General features: G+C 36.3%; 2 protein-coding genes across 2 annotated transcripts in view; both read left to right on the top strand.

Moving 5' to 3' along the window:
• adgrg4a (adhesion G protein-coupled receptor G4a) overlaps window positions 1–10,233 on the top strand; it is a 30,533-nt gene extending 20,300 nt beyond the window's left edge. The window contains 5 exon segments of the mRNA NM_001442419.1: window positions 5,006–5,274; window positions 6,149–6,245; window positions 7,441–7,721; window positions 9,278–9,379; window positions 9,586–10,233. Of these exon segments, the coding sequence (NP_001429348.1) occupies window positions 5,006–5,274; window positions 6,149–6,245; window positions 7,441–7,721; window positions 9,278–9,379; window positions 9,586–9,743 (907 nt within the window). The 3' untranslated portion in view covers window positions 9,744–10,233.
• Window positions 10,234–10,690: 457 nt separating this feature from the next.
• vgll1l (vestigial like family member 1-like) lies at window positions 10,691–15,125 on the top strand. Its single transcript, NM_001386249.2, has 4 exons — window positions 10,691–10,875; window positions 12,133–12,309; window positions 12,404–12,763; window positions 14,178–15,125. Exons 2-4 carry the CDS (start codon window positions 12,147–12,149, stop codon window positions 14,216–14,218), a joined length of 564 nt encoding a protein of 187 aa, NP_001373178.1. The 5' UTR covers window positions 10,691–10,875; window positions 12,133–12,146; the 3' UTR covers window positions 14,219–15,125.
• Window positions 15,126–18,265: the final 3,140 nt, after the last annotated feature.

Below are 18,265 nucleotides of genomic sequence, written 5' to 3' on the forward strand. Positions count from 1 at the left end.
TGGTGTCCTGGAGCGTTTAGCTCCAACCCTAATCAAACACACCTGAACCAGCTAATCAAGCTCTTACTAGATAAACTAGAAAGTAGATACTTCCTGTCAGGTGTGTTGAAGCAAGTTAAAGTTAAACTCAGCAGGCCACTCCTGCCTTACAGGGATAGTTCACCACCAAAAATGAAACTTTACTCACTATTTACTCACCATCAAGTGGTTCTAAACCTTAATAAGTTCCTTTCTTCAACTGAACACAAAATAAGATATTTTGAAGAGTATTGGAAACCACTGACATTGTTGCCACATAGGCTCATTCAGAAAATGTAGCCCTACTGTATATATGTAACTCCACCGGTCCTACACCACCCAACCCGCTCCGAGTTGGGATCGAACCGGCAACCTTCAGCATAGGAGTCGGGTGCTCTACCAAGGAGGTTAAGGACCATGACCTCTAGCATCTGTCGCTAGAGCACCTTTAGAGGTCAGAGGAGTGAGGTTTACCTGCACAGCACACACTAGCTGGCCTCCGTTACATATACACAACATAAGTTCAATCTGAAAACGCCCCTATATACATTTCTGGAGATTGCGAATTATGTAGCCAGAGCTCCGTATGGCTGCATTTCATTTTTTAAATGAATGCTATGGTGTCGTTATGACACCATTTTTTTCGCGCTTACCAGCTGACCACTTACCTCCATAAAGACGGCTTTCCTGCTGTTACCAGTTTGTCCCATTAGCCCATAAGCCATGTACGTTACTGGACTTGTGACGCAAAGAGGAGTTGACCTTGATGACGGGGTTGGTAAAGAACGGTTCCAGAAAACAGTTAAAGGGTCACGAAACACCAAAACACATGTTTTGAGCTGTTGACAGTCTTATATGTGTCCCACACTGCTAATAACACTATTAGGACACCTATATTTCACTAAAAAGTGTAAATTGGTTGTTTTTGCGTTATTTCAAGCAAATTCGTATTTCCGGTTTGAAACGAATTTTTGAAGCTGCGTCACGGTCATGACATAATAGCGCTGTATTCCAGCGTGCAGACTGGGCATCTGTGCCAGAGTGAGTCTTATTACGTCTTACAGTGTGATGCATTAATGCATGAGTAAGACTTGGTTCAAACCAATCAGCGCGCTCTATTGTGCAACTTCATTAATATTCATTACTGTCAGAGTGTAGACGGCAGAGACGCCACGTTGTATTGGCAAAACAAGCGTGAAGTGTTGCTTTTATAGTTTGCTGCAGTTAAGTTTTGTTTTCATTTTCTCTCTGTGAGAGCTCAGTCTCACGTGTGGATTAACAGTGTACGCGACGCGCGACAACAATAACTTACGTGTCTAAGGGGGAACATTGTTTACCCGAGAGCTGTTCTCATCTGCAAACGCTGAGATCCGGATTCGCTTGTAGTATTCTCTTCATAAAGACGCGGCTCTAGTTGCTGGTGATTGTCCTGTCTCTACTGATTTGGTAAGTGAGCGACCAGTGCTCTTTGTTTATTCAGTTTGTTCGTATCGAACTAAGTTAACTATTGCACCGAGTGTAAACATGTTAGCATCACAACCAAACTTTAACCTCGTGTAGGGTTTTTACCGCATTTTGTGGCCGGAATAACACACGCGGCTTTCTGACGCTACCTGCTGTGTGCATCTAAGTTTCCGGGAAATGCGGAGGTTTTTTTTCTCTCATTCGCCGTGCGGTATCAAACATTGCATGAAAAATACACGCTTAGAGCAGATCCTCGAATCAAATATCTCGTTTGTCGCGAGGGGCATGAATGAATTCCCTGAATGAAAAAGCTAAACTGCAGTTAAAGTCCAACATTTAATAATTTGGCAAATAATTAGACTACAGATGTCCTTGTAGGTTAAACACCATCACTTTCTCCTGTGTGTGTGTATTTTGACTCTGAAACTCGCGCGTACCCAAACACACCCTCCCACTTCAGTTCTTCCGACACTCCCCCCTAAACAGAGCTGGACACGCCCACTTTTCTGACTTTTTCCAAAGTAGAGGTGTGAAAACACCCTGCTGAAATGAGGGGGTTTCATGGCCCTTTAAGACAAAATCAGAATCCAAAAATAAAATAAACAAGTAAATAACAGGGTGAGAAAGGGATAAAAATCTGAAAACCTGGTAAAAATCCGATGAGGGCTTTTCTTTTTCTGGATTGCTTTTGAAAATCATAGGTAGGATTTAGGGAAGTGGGTGGGCGGGTCAATCAATACAATTGGTTGGGTTTAGGGAAAGAGGAGGGTGGGTCAGTGAATCGACAGTCAGTCATTCAGTCAGTCAATAGCGATCTCTGGTAGGTTTACGCGAGAGAAACTTGAAAGAGAACACAGCGGCCTCTGGTGGATTCGCAGAAAACAAAAACTAAAACAACGTAGCTACTGGCATGTATATAACCCAAGCTCATTCTGGAAACGTAGCCCCGCGGACGTTTCTGGAGACCGCGATTTACGTGGCCGGAGGTACGTAAAGGCCGCGTTTGGTTTTTTCGAGCGAACGCCGCGGGGCGGTGTGGCGCCGCTCCGCCCCTCCTCTTCGCGCTCGCCGGCCGACGGCTCGCCTCCGAGTGGAGGGCTTTCCCGATGCAATCAGTTCGCCCGCCTAGCTCACAGCGTTGCGTCGGCGGAGCGGAGGCCCCGGAGGAGGACGAGCCGGAGCTGGCCACGGTGGACGACGACCGAGATCGAGTCCGGGGAACGGCGGGTTCCGGAAATCAGGTAAGACGAAAAACAGAATCCGGAAAATAAGGGCGAGAACGCGGCGGGATCTGAAAACGCGGTCGAAAACGGGGGCTTTTGCTTTTTTTTTTTTTTTTTTTTTCGATCCGGCGGATATTCGCGCGAGAACGCCGTGGGCGCGAACGCACAGCGGCCTCTCGCGGATCGGCGAAAACAAAAAAACGCTTGAATACGTACCTCCCGGGACGTAAATCGCGGTCCGCAGAAACGTCCGCGGGGCTACGTTTCCACAATGAGCCAGGGTTGCATGTATTTGGTGGTCTCCAGAAATGTATATAGACATTTTCAGAATGAGCTAGGGCCGTATATACATTTCTGGAGATCATGAATTATGCAGCCAGAAGTACATATGGCTGCATTTTGTCTTTAAAACGAACGCTACAAAGCAGTTTGACGCCTTTCCCTTCCGCACTAGCAGCTGACCGCTTACCTCCATGTGGACAGCTTTTCCACTGTTACCAGTTTGTCTAGCGTCTCGCAGTGTACGTCAGCGGACTAGAGATGCAGAGAAGAGTTGGCCATGACGATGGGGTTCGAGTCCGGCAAAAAAGAGTTCCGGAAATAACAGTAAATAATAGGGTGAGAATTTGGTAAAAATCAGGGGGCTTTTCTCTTTCTTGATTACTTTTTAAAACACTGTTGATTGGGTTTAGGGAAGGCGGTGGGTGGGAAGAATCAATAGGTGGTCAGTCAGTCAGTTGACAGCAGCCTCTGGCAGATTTACATGAAAAGAGCAGGGGCCTCATGTATCAATGCTGTGTACGCACAAAAACTTTGCGTACGGCAGATTTCACGCTCACGTTTGGATTTACTAACGATGAAATGAACGTGAGAATGTGCGTTGGTCCACGCCAACTTCATGCCTGGTGTACGTACATTTCTTGTATGTGTTTTATTTCCATTGACGACTCCTAGAGGCAGTTGTGTTAAATTGCACACTACAAAATATCTTTAAGCCGTGTAATGGCAGCTGTATGGGACAGGTTCATCCGCATGTCTAAGGTTTCCATACCATGCAGTTGACCAGCCAAACATTAAAGCGCAATTTGCAGCGGTCGCCGGTTTTCCCAATGTAATCGGAGCGATCGACTGCATGCACATTGCTATAAAGGTGCCACCTGAAGACGAATTTGTATATGTGAATCAGAAACATTCCCATTCAATAAATGTGCAAATATTATATGATGCACACACTTATTAATGATTCCTATTTGTCTTCCTCGTGATGAAAAGTAGCCAAAATCTGATATGTAGTGGGCAAAAAAAAAGAAGAACGTCTTTATCAGTCGCTGGATTCGAACCGAGTTCATGCTCGAACGTGTCAAAACATGTTGTCATGCGTTTTACGAGCTACGCCACTTACACTGTTAAGGATACTACAAAATTAAATACCTTCACATCGCACTATTTCTTTTTTTTAATCCACTCGCGATGTTCAGACCAACTATATTAACCGTATCAGCTAAACTCTACCACTTTTTTTCTTTTGTTATTAATTCGGGAGGACAAACTTGCAAATAATTACCGAATTTCTCCGGTCTAGCTCCGAAAACAGCACCTCCAAATCACATTCTGTTTCGCTTGCTTTTGCCATTGCTTTTTCGTTGGGTTTTGCCAAAGTATAGTAATTAGCATGTTCATACGGGGGAGGAGGCTTTGGGCTTGTGCACGTGCGCTCAGTTTCACGTTCATTTGGATGTACAAAGAGAATATGCGTGTAATTTGGCATATGTAGTGTTTCATACATCTGAATTGTACTCAATGATTTAGTATGATTTTAACGCAAGTCTTCGTACATGAGGCCCCAGGTGCGAATGGCACTCGTGAGAGAAATTAGAGATCTGATAAAGCATACAAAGCTACTTTCGCAAAATCAAAAACTGGAAAAAAACGTATCTCTTGGGACATATTTGGCGCTTTCCAGAAATGCATATAGGGCTACGTTTTCAGAATAAGTCTGGCTTGCAACCATAGTAGGAAAAAAATACCACAGAAGTCAGTTTCCAGCATTCTTCAAAATATCTTATTTTTTGAGAAAAAATGATCAACAAGTTCAGTAAACAGTGACATCATTTTAATTTTTGTGTAAACTATCCCTTTAAGCAGCTTAAATAGATAAGTATCAGCTTTCATAAAAATGCTATTACTGATCAAACAGTTGAGAAACTAAAATACTTCAAATATTACTGGATGTAATACCACAGAAAATGCATGTTTCGCTGTGTTCTGTATTTTTCCTCACACGTGTTGTTTTACCACAGGAAACTGAGACGAGACTACCCTTCCAAGATCCTTATTAACCTCTGCATGGCCCTGCTAGGGTTGAACATGTTGTTCCTGGTGAACTCCTGGTTTGCCTCTTTTAACAGCAATGCCCTTTGTATCACCGTAGCAGCCTTTCAACATTACTTCTTTCTGGCTACCTTTACTTGGATGGGACTTGGTGCAATCAACATGTATCTGGCCTTGGTCAAGGTCTTCAACTCATATGTGCCGTCTTACATCCTCAAGTTCTGTGCAGTTGGATGGGGTGAGACAGCAAGTTTTGTAATCACCTACACTTTAGGTGTGGTCACATTTATCCTGCTATGCGAACTTTTGTGGGGAAAATCCAATAATGATGTGTGCAATCATGAGTTTTGCATGAGCTTGAGAAAGTTTGTTGTGCAGACTTTGTTTCAAATTGACCTAAAATGCTTTAAGCACTGAAATCATTATGTTGACTAACAGAAAAGATCCTTTTGTTTGAGTAATTCTTATCTATCTCCATTCTACTAACAATGAGGCTTTTTGAAGGCTTTGAAATGTCTTGATTTTAAAAATGTGACTGCACCTTTGTACTGTGAAGTTTGTATTTGAATGAACTTTCTATTATTAGAATATATTTGTGTAACATTTAAGAATCATATGAAGAGCTTCTGTTTGTTGCAACATAGGCTCATTCTGAAAACATAGCCCTAAACATTTCTGGAGATCGCGAATTATGTAACCAGAAGTACGTACAGCTTCATTTCGTCTTTAAAACAAATGCTACTGGGTGGTATGACTCCTTTTCGTGCTTAACAGCTAACCGCTTACCTCTGTATGGACAGCTTTCCTCCTGTAACCAGTTTGTCCAGTCACCATGTACGATTAGTCAGTCAGTCAGTCAGTCATTCAGTCAGTCGACAGCAGCCTCTGGTGGATTTATGCAAGAACAGCAGGCACGAATTACACTCACCAAAAAAAAATTCGATCTGAAAAAGCGTACACAGCGGCCTTTGATGGATTAGTGAAAACAAAAACTGAAAAAAAACATAGCTCCTGGGACATATTTGTCGCTCTCTAGAAATGTATATAGTGGTATGTTTACAGAATGAGCCGGTGTTAGTCTGTTAATTCAAAAACTGTTGTTTTTTTTACAGGTATACCTTTGTCAGTTGTAATTTTAGTGCTTGCCATTGACTTCAATTCATATGGCACCAGCCTCTCCACAGACCTTCTCCAAGAATCTACTGCCTTGTAGGTGGAAAAATTTAAATGCACAATCATATAATACATTTTTGTGTATTTCAACCCTTACAAAAACACATGCGCTTTACAATTTTAAAATCATGTGGAGCATGTGAAGAAATGTGATCCACATTTGGTTTTTAAAAGTAATAACCAAGCAAAGCATAATCCATCTACATGCATAACGAAGCATAACAATCAGGGGGGATTTAACCAATAAGCGAAGTAAGCAGCCACTTAAGACCCCAGGAAATTTGGGGGCCCCAATAAATACATAGAAGTATAAATTACATACATAAAAATTTAACATGTTTTTTATCATATTTGTATGGTGAGAGTCTAACAAATAAAAATGTACATAACTATAACATCTACACAAATTTGTCTTATACACCCCTAATCATGGAGCAGTCAAGTCAGGTAAAGATTCGATTTTAAAAACAATTTATTATTTTCGATTAATTCATTTTTTAGTTGTAAAAATGATTTCACGAAAACAAACTATTTAAAAGAGATTTTATTATGATACTACATAGAAAAGAAGATTTAATGATATTAGAAAAAAACCTGCAAAATAAAATTAAAAATTAATAAAACTACAAAAGGTGAATTTTAGTACTGTTGGGCCCCATGACTGCAACCTAGAGCCCCCAAATCACTAAATCCACCCTTGATAACAATATAACTACATATTTATAACCATTAAGAATACCCATCCAGCTGCAACCTAGTACTGGGAAACACACTCTCGCATTCACACACATACACTACAGCCGAGTTAATCCAGTTCACTTATAGCACATGTCTTTGGACTGTGGGGGGAAAACTGGAGTGCACAAACACGGGGAGAACTCCACACAGTATTGCCAACTGGCCCAGACAGGATTCAAACCAGCGACCTTTTTGCTGTGAGGCGATAGTGTAGACCACTGAGCCACCATGCTTCCCAATTTCCAATTTGTTGGAGTCAAAGCTCTGTTAGTTCAGCTAATGAATAAGCAATAAAAACACAAGCTCATTCTCACGGGAAAACCACACATGCATCCCATTGCTTTACATGTTAAAAATCCCATGTGAAAGATTTATGATTTTAACGTGAAGCTCATGTGATGTTTTTCTGTATGAATTATTATAGTTAGTTCTTATTATTAGTGTTCTTTCTTGAACATTGTCGTCATGTACCATCTCTTTTCATCCTTTTCAGCTGCTGGTTTAAGAATGACGTGACCTTTTATGTGACGGTGGTTTCGTTCGCCATCCTGATCATGGTCTGTAATATCATCGTGTTTGTCGTGGTACTGGTACAAATCCACAAAATGCGGGTCAACAAGCCTTCCAGCAGCAGAAAAGGGTTCCTGCATGACCTTCGAGTGGTGGCCAGCCTAACCTTCCTGCTGGGACTTACCTGGATACTAGTCTTCTTCGGTTGGGGCCCAGCCAAAACACCCCTGATGTACCTGTTCTCCATCCTCAACAGTCTTCAAGGTAACAAGAGCTTCTAATGCTCAGAGAGAGAGAGAGAGAGAGAGAGAGAGAGAGAGAGAGAGAGAGAGATTGAGAGAGAGAGAGAGAGAGAGAGAGAGAGAGAGAGAGAGAGAGAGAGAGAGAATAAAAGCCACAAAATTGTATGTATTAGCACATTTGTGATTATAAAGGATCATGTGGGAACATAAGCAGAAAAAGCAATATTAATCTACACTATCTGACAAAAGTCTAGTCAATGATCCCAGTTGTAAAACCAACATATGATAACTTGACTTCGAGTTGATCATTTGGAAAAGTGGCAGAAGACAGATTTTTTAGATGAATCATCTGCTGCATCCAAATCATCACAAATACTGCAGAAGAACTATTTGAACCCGCATGGACACAAGATTTTCACAGAAATCAGTCAATTTGCTGGTTTGGGGTAACATTCAGTATGGGGCGTGCGAGAGATCTGCAGAGTGGACGGCAACATCAACAGTCTGAAGTATCAAGACATTTGTGCTGCCCATTAAATTACCATTTCTTTAGCAGGATAGCGCTCCTTCTCATACTTTAGCCTCAACATCAGATTTACTGAAAGCAAAGAAGGCTAAATGTTCCAAGATAGGCCAGCCCAGTCACCAAACATAAACATTATTAGGCATGTCTGGGGTAAGATGGAGGAGGAGGTATTAAATATGAATCCAAAGAATCTTGATGAACTCTGGGAGTCCATGCTTTCTTTGCCATTCCAGTAGTGGATGTAGTATCTCCACTACTAGGGGAATTGTGACAATCTAAAACACTTAACCTAATAAATGTGATGTGTAAACATATGTACAGGCTAACAGATAAACCCAGAATGTGAATGCATATAAAACTATTAGAAATGAGTCTAAATTAGAAATATACATACTTAAGTAATTTTCTTTTAAAAAGGCAAACAGATAAACCCAGAATTTAAATGCAACTGTTTTCCATCCATTGAAAACCATGATGAAAAATAGTTGCATCCGTATTTGGTCTTCATCTGCTTGCCTGTGTGGAGTAGAATATATTTTAAAAACTGTAATTCAAATTAGATCTTTACATGTTACTTTCTTTAGCATTAAAGGTGCCATAGAATGCATTGATACAATGTGTTAAACCATTCTCTGATTTATGTACATAGAAGAAACGTGGCATAGGTAATCAGAAACGTCATTCCCATTAAATTAATGCTCTGTTTTACCTTTTTTGGAGAGGTCATGAATATTTATAAGCTTAAGTGTGAAAATTAATTTTACTTCAGTTGTCAAACCAAAATGTATTAGCAAACTGTGTAGATAGTATATACTGTAGTAGAATTGTAGAATCAAATGATGTTGAAGGTGTGGCAAAATACTGTATATATATATATATATATATATATATATATATATATATATATATATATATATATATATATATATATATATATATATATATGTGTGTGTGTGTGTGTGTGTGTTTTAGAATGTCCCGGAATACTGGATAGATTAAACAAACCTAAGCATAAATGAAAGATCTATAGACAAATGTTTTATGTATTTCAGGTTTCTTTATCTTCCTGTTTTATTGCTTGATGAAAGACAATGTTAGAAAGCAGTGGAGGATGCATCTCTGCTGTGGAAGATTCAGAGAGTCTGAATATTCAGGTTTGGCTCACATAAACAACTAAATCTATTCTTTAACTATAATCAATAAATACAACTAAGAGAAATATTCTGATGGTAATTCTTATTTTTACAAAAACCCACATACCGGCAAGAAATACAAAGAAGTGATCTTTAAAAAAGTACTCACCAAGTGAACTTTTCCCATTTACAGTTAAAAGATATATAAATGTACTCTTTTTTAATAGACTGGAGCCGTTCTGTGCCAAAGGGGGACAAAGGGAAAGGTGGTCTAGAAGTCTCATCATCCATGAAGTCAGAAATTACCAGTGAAAGGAAGATCTCGGATACCTCAAACACAGGGACCAGCAATGATGACTTCCTGAAACAAGAGAGTAAACAATGAAAAAAATCAGAAGATTCAGTTTTTTCTTTTGTAGTGATCTTAAATGAAGCCTTTGAAAAACTTCTACAGGAATTTCTAGAAAGCTCCTTGTTTCATTGATTTAAATCTGTCTCACTAATTATTTATTTATTTCTTCCAGCCAGGGAGATTAAATAAAGGCATAGTTCACCTAAAAATGAAAATGATGTCATCACTTACTCTCTCTTTACTTGTTTCAAACTGTTATGAGTTTCTTTTTTCTGTTGAACGCAAATGAAGATATTTTAAAGAAAACTGGAAACCTGTAACCATTGACTTTCATAGTAGGAAAAACTATGGAAAATTATAGCATTCTTCAAAATATCGTCTTACTCATGAAGGTTTGCAAACACTTGAGAGTGAGTAAATAATGAGTACATTTTTAATTTTTGGGTGAACTATTCCTTTAAGAAGGTTATGTTATGTAATGTATGTAATGGAGTGTCATTTCAGTAATGCATTATCCATTTGTAAAAAAATATAAATAAATTATAAGTAAATACATAAAATATATACTTACTTATATATAGTTTAACAATGAAATAGCTTGATAAAAAATTCTTGCTTTAGACTATCAGTATTAAAAAAAAATTAGCAGGTTTTTTTCTGCCAGCGGTAATGAGAAGTGCTATAAAATTCAGATGTTTTGTACATAATATGCTACATTAAGAGGGTTTTGGTTAATCCATCTGCATACTTTATATCAAGTTTGTTTGTCTTTGCTTACAGAATATTTATTAGATAGATACATTTGCAAACAAAATGACTGAAAACATTTTAGTCTGATCCGCAGTGTCAACGGTGAAAGGAAATAAAACAACATGTCCTAAAAACATTAGTTTTGTCAGTGTCTTTTTCCTGTGGAGTCGACAGTTAAACTCGTTCAGTCACATTCTACTCATACTGGTTAAAGTTCAGAGATTGACGCCCCGCGTTTAAGAGCAAAACGTGTCGCAGTTTAGTCGCCTGATCAGTTTAACTTCTGCTCAAAGAGAAACGATTTAACTGGTTTACCTGCAGCATGTTTACGTGGCGGATGTTACCTTTACTTTATCACTGTGATTCATCGGGTTGCAGCGATTAAAACGAGCAAGATCTCACATTTTTTGATACGGTGAGTATAAAAAAGTGCCGTGGAGGCTATTTTCTGCAATCATTTCATTTTAAAATAACTGCAACATAAATGTAACGTTTCACCTTTTATATTTTACGTCTGAAAACATGCGTTTGTGGGTTTTAATATTATGCCAATTTCTAAGATTTCTTAATGAACTGAACTGCCGCATTGTTAACTAAATATTGCATTTAATACTGATTTAAATATATGTGTTTAATTATATAAATTACTATACCTTTAAATGTTGCATTTGTTGACTAATGTTGAATACTGTCAGAAAACTATCGTCGATCAAGGAGTCAAGAAAAGAACATATTTTAAATAATCTATTATACTATTTGCATTTATGTTATTAGAAAAAACTTAGACAATTCTTTGCATTTTCCAGAAATAAGTTTTAAACATAATTTACATAATTTGATAAATAACATATAGGCTACCTGCAAGTGATACAGGCGTAATCTTTAATTCATTAATAGCACATGATGTTTTCAAAAACTTATTTTCAAAAAGGAAGTTTCAAGTGCTATAGTTGAATCTATTTCATATTGTAGTATTGACTTATACAAGGAGCAATACATTTGTTACAATATTTATTCAGCTTTGGTAGTGTTATAATACAGCTTTTTATCTTCGTTTTATGTTAGCTCAGGCAAATAAAAAAACTATTTTAATAATGTAGTAGACGCTCAATATCCGTTGAAATTAGTCAATGCTTCCAACCTTTTATTAATTAACTGATAATGGTAACTATATATTCCATAATTCAGATTTTCACAGTAATGCTGTAGAAAATTATCCTTAAAAAGACTTTAAGAAAATTGTTCACAGTTATTTGTTTTTTAGTGTGAAGAACATTTAATTATCTATTTTGTTTTTATGTTACTTAAACTTAATTTAATAATTTAATCAGGTAGCTATACAAAGTTGAACTAAATATTTGCTAGTCTGCTTGACTGATATAAGTTTAAATAACAAGAAAAGCCTAACTAAAAAAAAAAATAAGACAGCAATATATGATTTACAGTGTTTGGTGAAAATGTGGAGTATAAAGGTTCTTCAAGGAACCATTGATTCAGCTAAATTCTAATGATTAAATGCAGAACATAATACAGTCTGTGCTATTCTTATCCTTTCATTTATCAACCCCATACAAAAAACATCATAAAATGATGGGATGCTATTGCAATTTTACATTAAAAAACATAAAGTCATCACACATGATGAGCAATGTATGCTACACCATTCCTGCAGTATCTAGATTAGTGATGGAGGAGGATCTAATGAACCCAGTGGCTAAGAAAACTAAGGAGCAGTCCGGTAGTGTCCTTCTCACCTACTTCCAAGGAGACATCAACAGCATGGTGGATGAGCATTTCTCCCGGGCTCTGAGTCAAGCGGTGAAACCAAAGGAAAAGTCTGCTCAGACAAGTAACAGTTCTTTAACAGTATTCTCACGAAAAATATTCGACTTCTTGGTGAATTTAAACGTTGAATTATTATTATTATTATTTTATTTTATTAGATGGATCCAGTCAATGGGAAGCACAGTCACAAAGCAGGTTTCAACCCATGTTTCCTCCAGAACATCTCTGGTTAGGAACAAGCAGTGAGTCTCATTCAAACTATCACATGTCACCGAATCACCCTGCAAACTGTGGGATTTTGTGGCCAGGGGATTCAAGGCATGGTATGGGTCTCGCTCTGCCCCCCATGATGTACCCCTCTGTTTCGTGTCCTGATGGGTTGATAGCGCCAGAGGACCAGTACTCTAATTCACTGTTACACTTGCTCCACAATGATCGTCCTGACACAAAGCAAGACCTCCACATGAATGGATGGACAAAATATCCTGGACTTAGTAACCAGCACAATCTAAAACCTGGTAAATGTCTTTACTTTCTAGCTGAGCTATACTCGTTTTGGATTGGGATCATATATATATATATATATATATATATATATATATATATATATATATATATATATATATATATATATATATATATATATATATAATTGCAATCTCACAGTTTCATGATTTTTCTAAAATTATATCTCTCAATTCTCACAGTTATGCAGTTACCCTGTGAATTTGTCATTTGCATATCACAATTATGACTTTTTCCTTTCCTCTCCTTTTTTATTATTATCTTTTATAACACATTTATCTTATAATAGTTATATTATCTATAAAACACAATTCTGTCATTATATCTTGCTGTTCAAACTTTTGGTTACACTTTATTTTGAGGTGGCAAGTTTAACTATTCATTTAATTAGTAAGTAATATTAATCAATCACTTGTACTATATATGGCCGGGGTTAGAATGTGGGCTAGGTTTAAGGTTAGTTACATGTAATTATGCATAATTCATTGCAATTACTATTGTAAGTGCATGGAATGTAACTACATCACCTTAAATCAAAGTGTTACTAAACTTTGTAATATAAGAATATAATATAATATAAGAATACGAATTTAGATTCCACAATTCACATTTCCCCCTGAATTTGGTATTTCTTTTTTAAATCTACAACTTCAACTCAATTTCTCACAATTGTGATATAACTCTATCCTAGTCATATATATTTTTTATATCTAGCATTTATCACCTTTATTTTTCGCAATTTTTATATTTCACAGTTCAGTATTTTTGTGAAAAATAAAGTGATAAATTATGTGTAAAAAAACTAAACTGTTAGATGTAAACCAAACTGCAAGAAAGTCATAATCCTGAGATCAAGTTTTTTTAATTCCCCAAATATAACAAGCTTCTACAGTCTTTCGGAAATACCAGAATAAAGAGTTCAAAAGAATTTAAAATTATAATCTTTTGCACTAATATAAAAGTATGCCTTGTCCTTTTAATTAAGTTGATGCATCCTTACTAAATAAAAGTATTAATTTATATTCATACAATAGAAAAAAATAACATCTGACTGACCCAACTTATGTAAACAGCAGTGACTGTATATATCTCTTAACACACACGTAATACTGTATACACTGTGTACAAATCCTGGTTGCCTTACATTTTTAAGCTGAATTAACCTTGTGAGTCCATTGAACTTATATTATGTTAAACTCACTTAAAACAGCTCGCATAACTTATAAAATTAATTTGAAATGTGATTAACTTAGTTAAAAAAATTACAATGAACTATAATATATGCTGTCATGACTAATTGATCATATATTTTATAGTGCATTTAACCATTTTTTTTAGCATTTCTACTATTATTTTAATTCTCAGATTTTTAATTATGTCACTTTTTGTTGTACTTTCTGTCTTTAGGTATGAAGGTGATTGAGAAGAAGGATTTTGACTGGTATTAACCTAAGAAGTTATGTGTACTTTAAAAGCAGGAACAAAGAAGTCTTTCATTGTTCTTTCGTTTAACTGAACAAGTGACTAATGGCCCTTGCAATGCTTCACCTGGAGGCTTCTGCACATCCAACCTGTTCAGAAACAAGCTCTTCATGAATCACAGCACAGAAGATTGTAGACCAGATTAGCCTCAGGCTCTGAGGTTAAAGACGTTTATCACGCACACTAAAAACATGTAATTGGTGTATTTACAGATTTCTTTAACTGGGATTTGTATCAGGTGGAGTGCATTTGTTGCTACACTGAAAATAAAAGATTCATTGGATTTACACATTTTTTTTAAGGTAAGTGGTTGTAAGCAATTTATAAGGACTGAATTTAAACAAATCAAATTTAGCAATGTTCAATTTAATTTGTTGTTTAAATTCAGATTATATCAATTGTTTGCAACAATATGCAATGAATCTTTTTTTTCAGTGTACTGAATATTGTTGTTGTTTTAAAGATTTTTATAAGAAACGGCTGACACTTCTAAGGCCATTTGAGGTTGAATTTCATTTTTAAGGTTGTATACAAAAAAGTCTGGTAACAAAGGTTTTGAAACTATTAGAGTTGTGAAATTCATTACACAGAAATGTATAAATGTATGAAAACTAAATGTATAAATATATTTTAAATAGGCATTGATTTATAAAATATGTTTCAGTTTGAAACACACCATATTTGTTCTCATTTCATTCATGGACATGTTACAAAGCTTGTCTAATATTGTTGTTTTTGTCACAATAATTTGACTTGATGCACAATATTTGATGTCAACCACAAAAAGAAATATAAATTAAGTATAAAATATTTAAAAGCTTATATTGCCATCCTATCTAGACTGTAAAAATAAACGGTAATTATCAGATTCCATATTTTGTGGTGTTTTATGTTTATATACGGTTGTGAATTGCATTATTTGTGTTTTATTTATGCTCGGTTGACTTTTGATGTTAAAAAATTTAACACTGCAAATTGCAAAAAATCAACTTTTATTGATATTTTAGTAGTTTGAGACATGATAATGTTTAAGAAATAATATAGAGAATTAAGTCTGTGGGAAAAAAAAGTACTGGCAGTTTATTACATGTTTTTTTACTATAATTTACTGCACAAACACTTCAAACTAAAACTTTAACAAAAGTCACTTTTCAAAATTTTCGACATCAAAAGCTTTTGGAAGAAAGATCAAGATCCCAATATGCAATTTAAAAACATGAATAAGTGAGAAAACATGAATCACAAAATATGGAAAACTGCTATATGGACATTTTTACAATAAGTAAAACCCAATAAGTTAAGGTAACTCAAACCATTTGAGAAAACCGATTGCAACAAACCATTTAAGTTCAAAAACTAATTCGAGTAAACAATTAAAGTTAAAGAAATTATCTATATGATGACTGTGAATCTCCATTTAAGCTGAAGTAATGAGGTTTTAAATTAACTCATTACCTTTAACACTGAGTTTAAAACTCTTTTCAAATGAGTAGAATTAACTTTCAGTCAATTTTGAGTTAACGACACTCATTTCATTTGATAAAGTTGATTGTTGGGTTTAACAGTGTATACACTTTGTTTTTCAACAGTCACAAACAAGTTAAAACTCACTTCACCATTGTATTGTTTTGACTTTATTCTCCATAAATGACATGAAGACTGCTTTAATAAACTTAATCAGTAAATTACAGCAAATGTACATGATCTAGAGCTGGTTGATATCTGAAATGACAGGCGTTAAACTTATATTTAATGAAAACATCAAGACTGCACCCTAGCGGATGAAAACAACATTGCACAACACCTTACTGTAAAAACACATTAACTAAAGCAGCATGATGTGAAGTGTGTATGTCTTAGAGCCAATCATAACCTCACACTATGATGTAGCTATCAAACTCCACTCCCTCACCATGAATCTAATTCATAGACGGACGCAGATGGAGGAACAGCCATCTCCACACCCCTGCTTGAGGATTATTGATGTCCTTGCACTATATTTAGCAGTTCCCCATCTGGTGTGCTATCCAAATAAAAATGACCAAAGCCGAGGCTAAGCTGAGACCTGCGCTGAGACTCACCTCTGGATGTAAAAATGATCGGTTGCTTCGCATTTCATTGCTAAGGGAGTGTGCAACTAAATTCATGGTCATATCAGAAAACAACTGTTGTACTATTAATGTGCACAAAATGATTCTGACTGGTCAGTTTTGCCATATCTAGCCATCTGACATTTCACATGCTGGACCCTTAATCATGTCTATGTATCAACTTCCGTGCTATATCCAAAAGAAGTATGCATAACATGGTAGAATTAAGTAGATAACATTACACAAAACTCAACAGGAATTTTACTATTTCAAAAGGGCCACAACATGAGTGGTAGAGCTGCCAGACTTTTGTCTCAGGCTTAGCATTTGGAGTAGGGCCTAATTAAAACTAACACTAAATAAAACAAAGCATAAAATGTTAAAAATTGTTCCTCAGACTGCACTTCTGCTGTATATATCCATACTTATGCAACTTCTAGGTGCCGAAATGTGGGAGATCTTGAGCAATATTGTGCGATATGGCTGTATATCGGCACTTGTAGGAGACATGCATTGGCACAAGGCTGCAGGTTGAGGGCCTTGGTGTTCAACCAATGACAATATAGTCATATCGCACTGCTACAAGTGTGATAATGCATTTATACAACAGTTTGACTGCATAATTGTTTGTGTGTGTGTGTGTGTGTGTGTGTGTGTGTGTGTGTGTGTGTGTGTGTGTGTATATATATATATATATATATATATATAAATATAAATATATATATATATATATATATATATATATATATATATATATATATATATATAAAAACACAGCCTAAAAATCCTTTTGTATGAGGAACTACTTTCTTCCGCAGCTCATTTACATGAGTGTAACATGACAACTGATCTTTAAAACAGCAGATACCATTACTACTTCACCAATGTCACTTTAGAGCTAATGTTTGAATGATGCTCTAGCGTAATGTCTAAAGTGATGACAAAACAGATGATTTTGCCCACAAATTAAGATTATAAAATGCCATCAGTCTACAGCGATTTCCCAGTATTTCTCTGTTGCAATCGGGAGATCACAATAATTAACCCTGTAAAAAAACAAAACAAAGCAAATATGTGGCTTCGCAAAAATGATAAAAGTATCAAACTCACCACAGATGAGGAGAAACGCATGCAGAAACATCATGAACCAGATTATGGTTATGTTTGTGATAAGGAAAAACACTAAACACAGGCATTTCATCTTTCTTTCTGTTTATTAAAGTCTGCAGGAACGAAAGCATCAGACTCGCTAAAAACCGCTTGCCAACCAACTCAGGGTTATACAAAGAGTGGCCACCACAAAATACATACATTTCTAACATGTGAGTCCCATCTCACGCTCAGAGTCAACACACTACAATTACTATGGTATAAATACAGCACTACAGCATACAAAAAAGTCTGATCAACTTAGAATGTCACTCACCAGATTTATAATGATTTTATCAGCTGCAGTTTAAAATTACGCTGGGTTTTTCCTCCTCTAAGGGCTTATGATACGGTCTCTGTCACCATCTTGTGGATGGACAACATCAACTGTCTTTGGTCTGCACAATGACAAGCTAATGGCCGCCACCAACACACTGTCACTCAGAAATTATAAATATTTAAAACAGGCACTATTCTTAATAAACTGCATAGTTACAATGCAAATCTAAACAACAATCTAAACTACAATCTAAACAACTACATTCTCGATTAAAAAGCCTTTAAAGTACATTGTGTTTTACCCCATTTATGTACCATTTTAAAAAGTGCACATATTTATATAACGAGTCAACACAAAGGAAAACATGAATTACATGTTTGGCCACAGGGAAGCTTTTGTTCATTTCTTTCTTAATGTACCTGCAAACAGGCCTGTGCAGAGACTGTCCAAAGGGCATGTGCAGGATAAATTTTTGGAGGGGGGGGTTGGGGTTG

The sequence above is a fragment of the Danio rerio genome, chromosome 14 (assembly GCF_052040795.2).
Source record: "Danio rerio strain M-AB ecotype USA chromosome 14, GRCz13ab, whole genome shotgun sequence".
NCBI lineage: Eukaryota > Metazoa > Chordata > Actinopteri > Cypriniformes > Danionidae > Danio > Danio rerio.

What these genes read in the sequence shown, in the direction of transcription:
- vgll1l (NM_001386249.2), top strand. Translation starts at nt 12,147, where the DNA reads ATGGAGGAGGATCTAATGAACCCAGTGGCTAAGAAAACTAAGGAGCAG. An exon ending in GGAAAAGTCTGCTCAGACAA is followed by an intron (nt 12,310 to 12,403) that starts GTAACAGTTCTT and finishes TTATTTTATTAG; the next exon opens with ATGGATCCAGTCAATGGGAA. An exon ending in CCAGCACAATCTAAAACCTG is followed by an intron (nt 12,764 to 14,177) that starts GTAAATGTCTTT and finishes TTCTGTCTTTAG; the next exon opens with GTATGAAGGTGATTGAGAAG.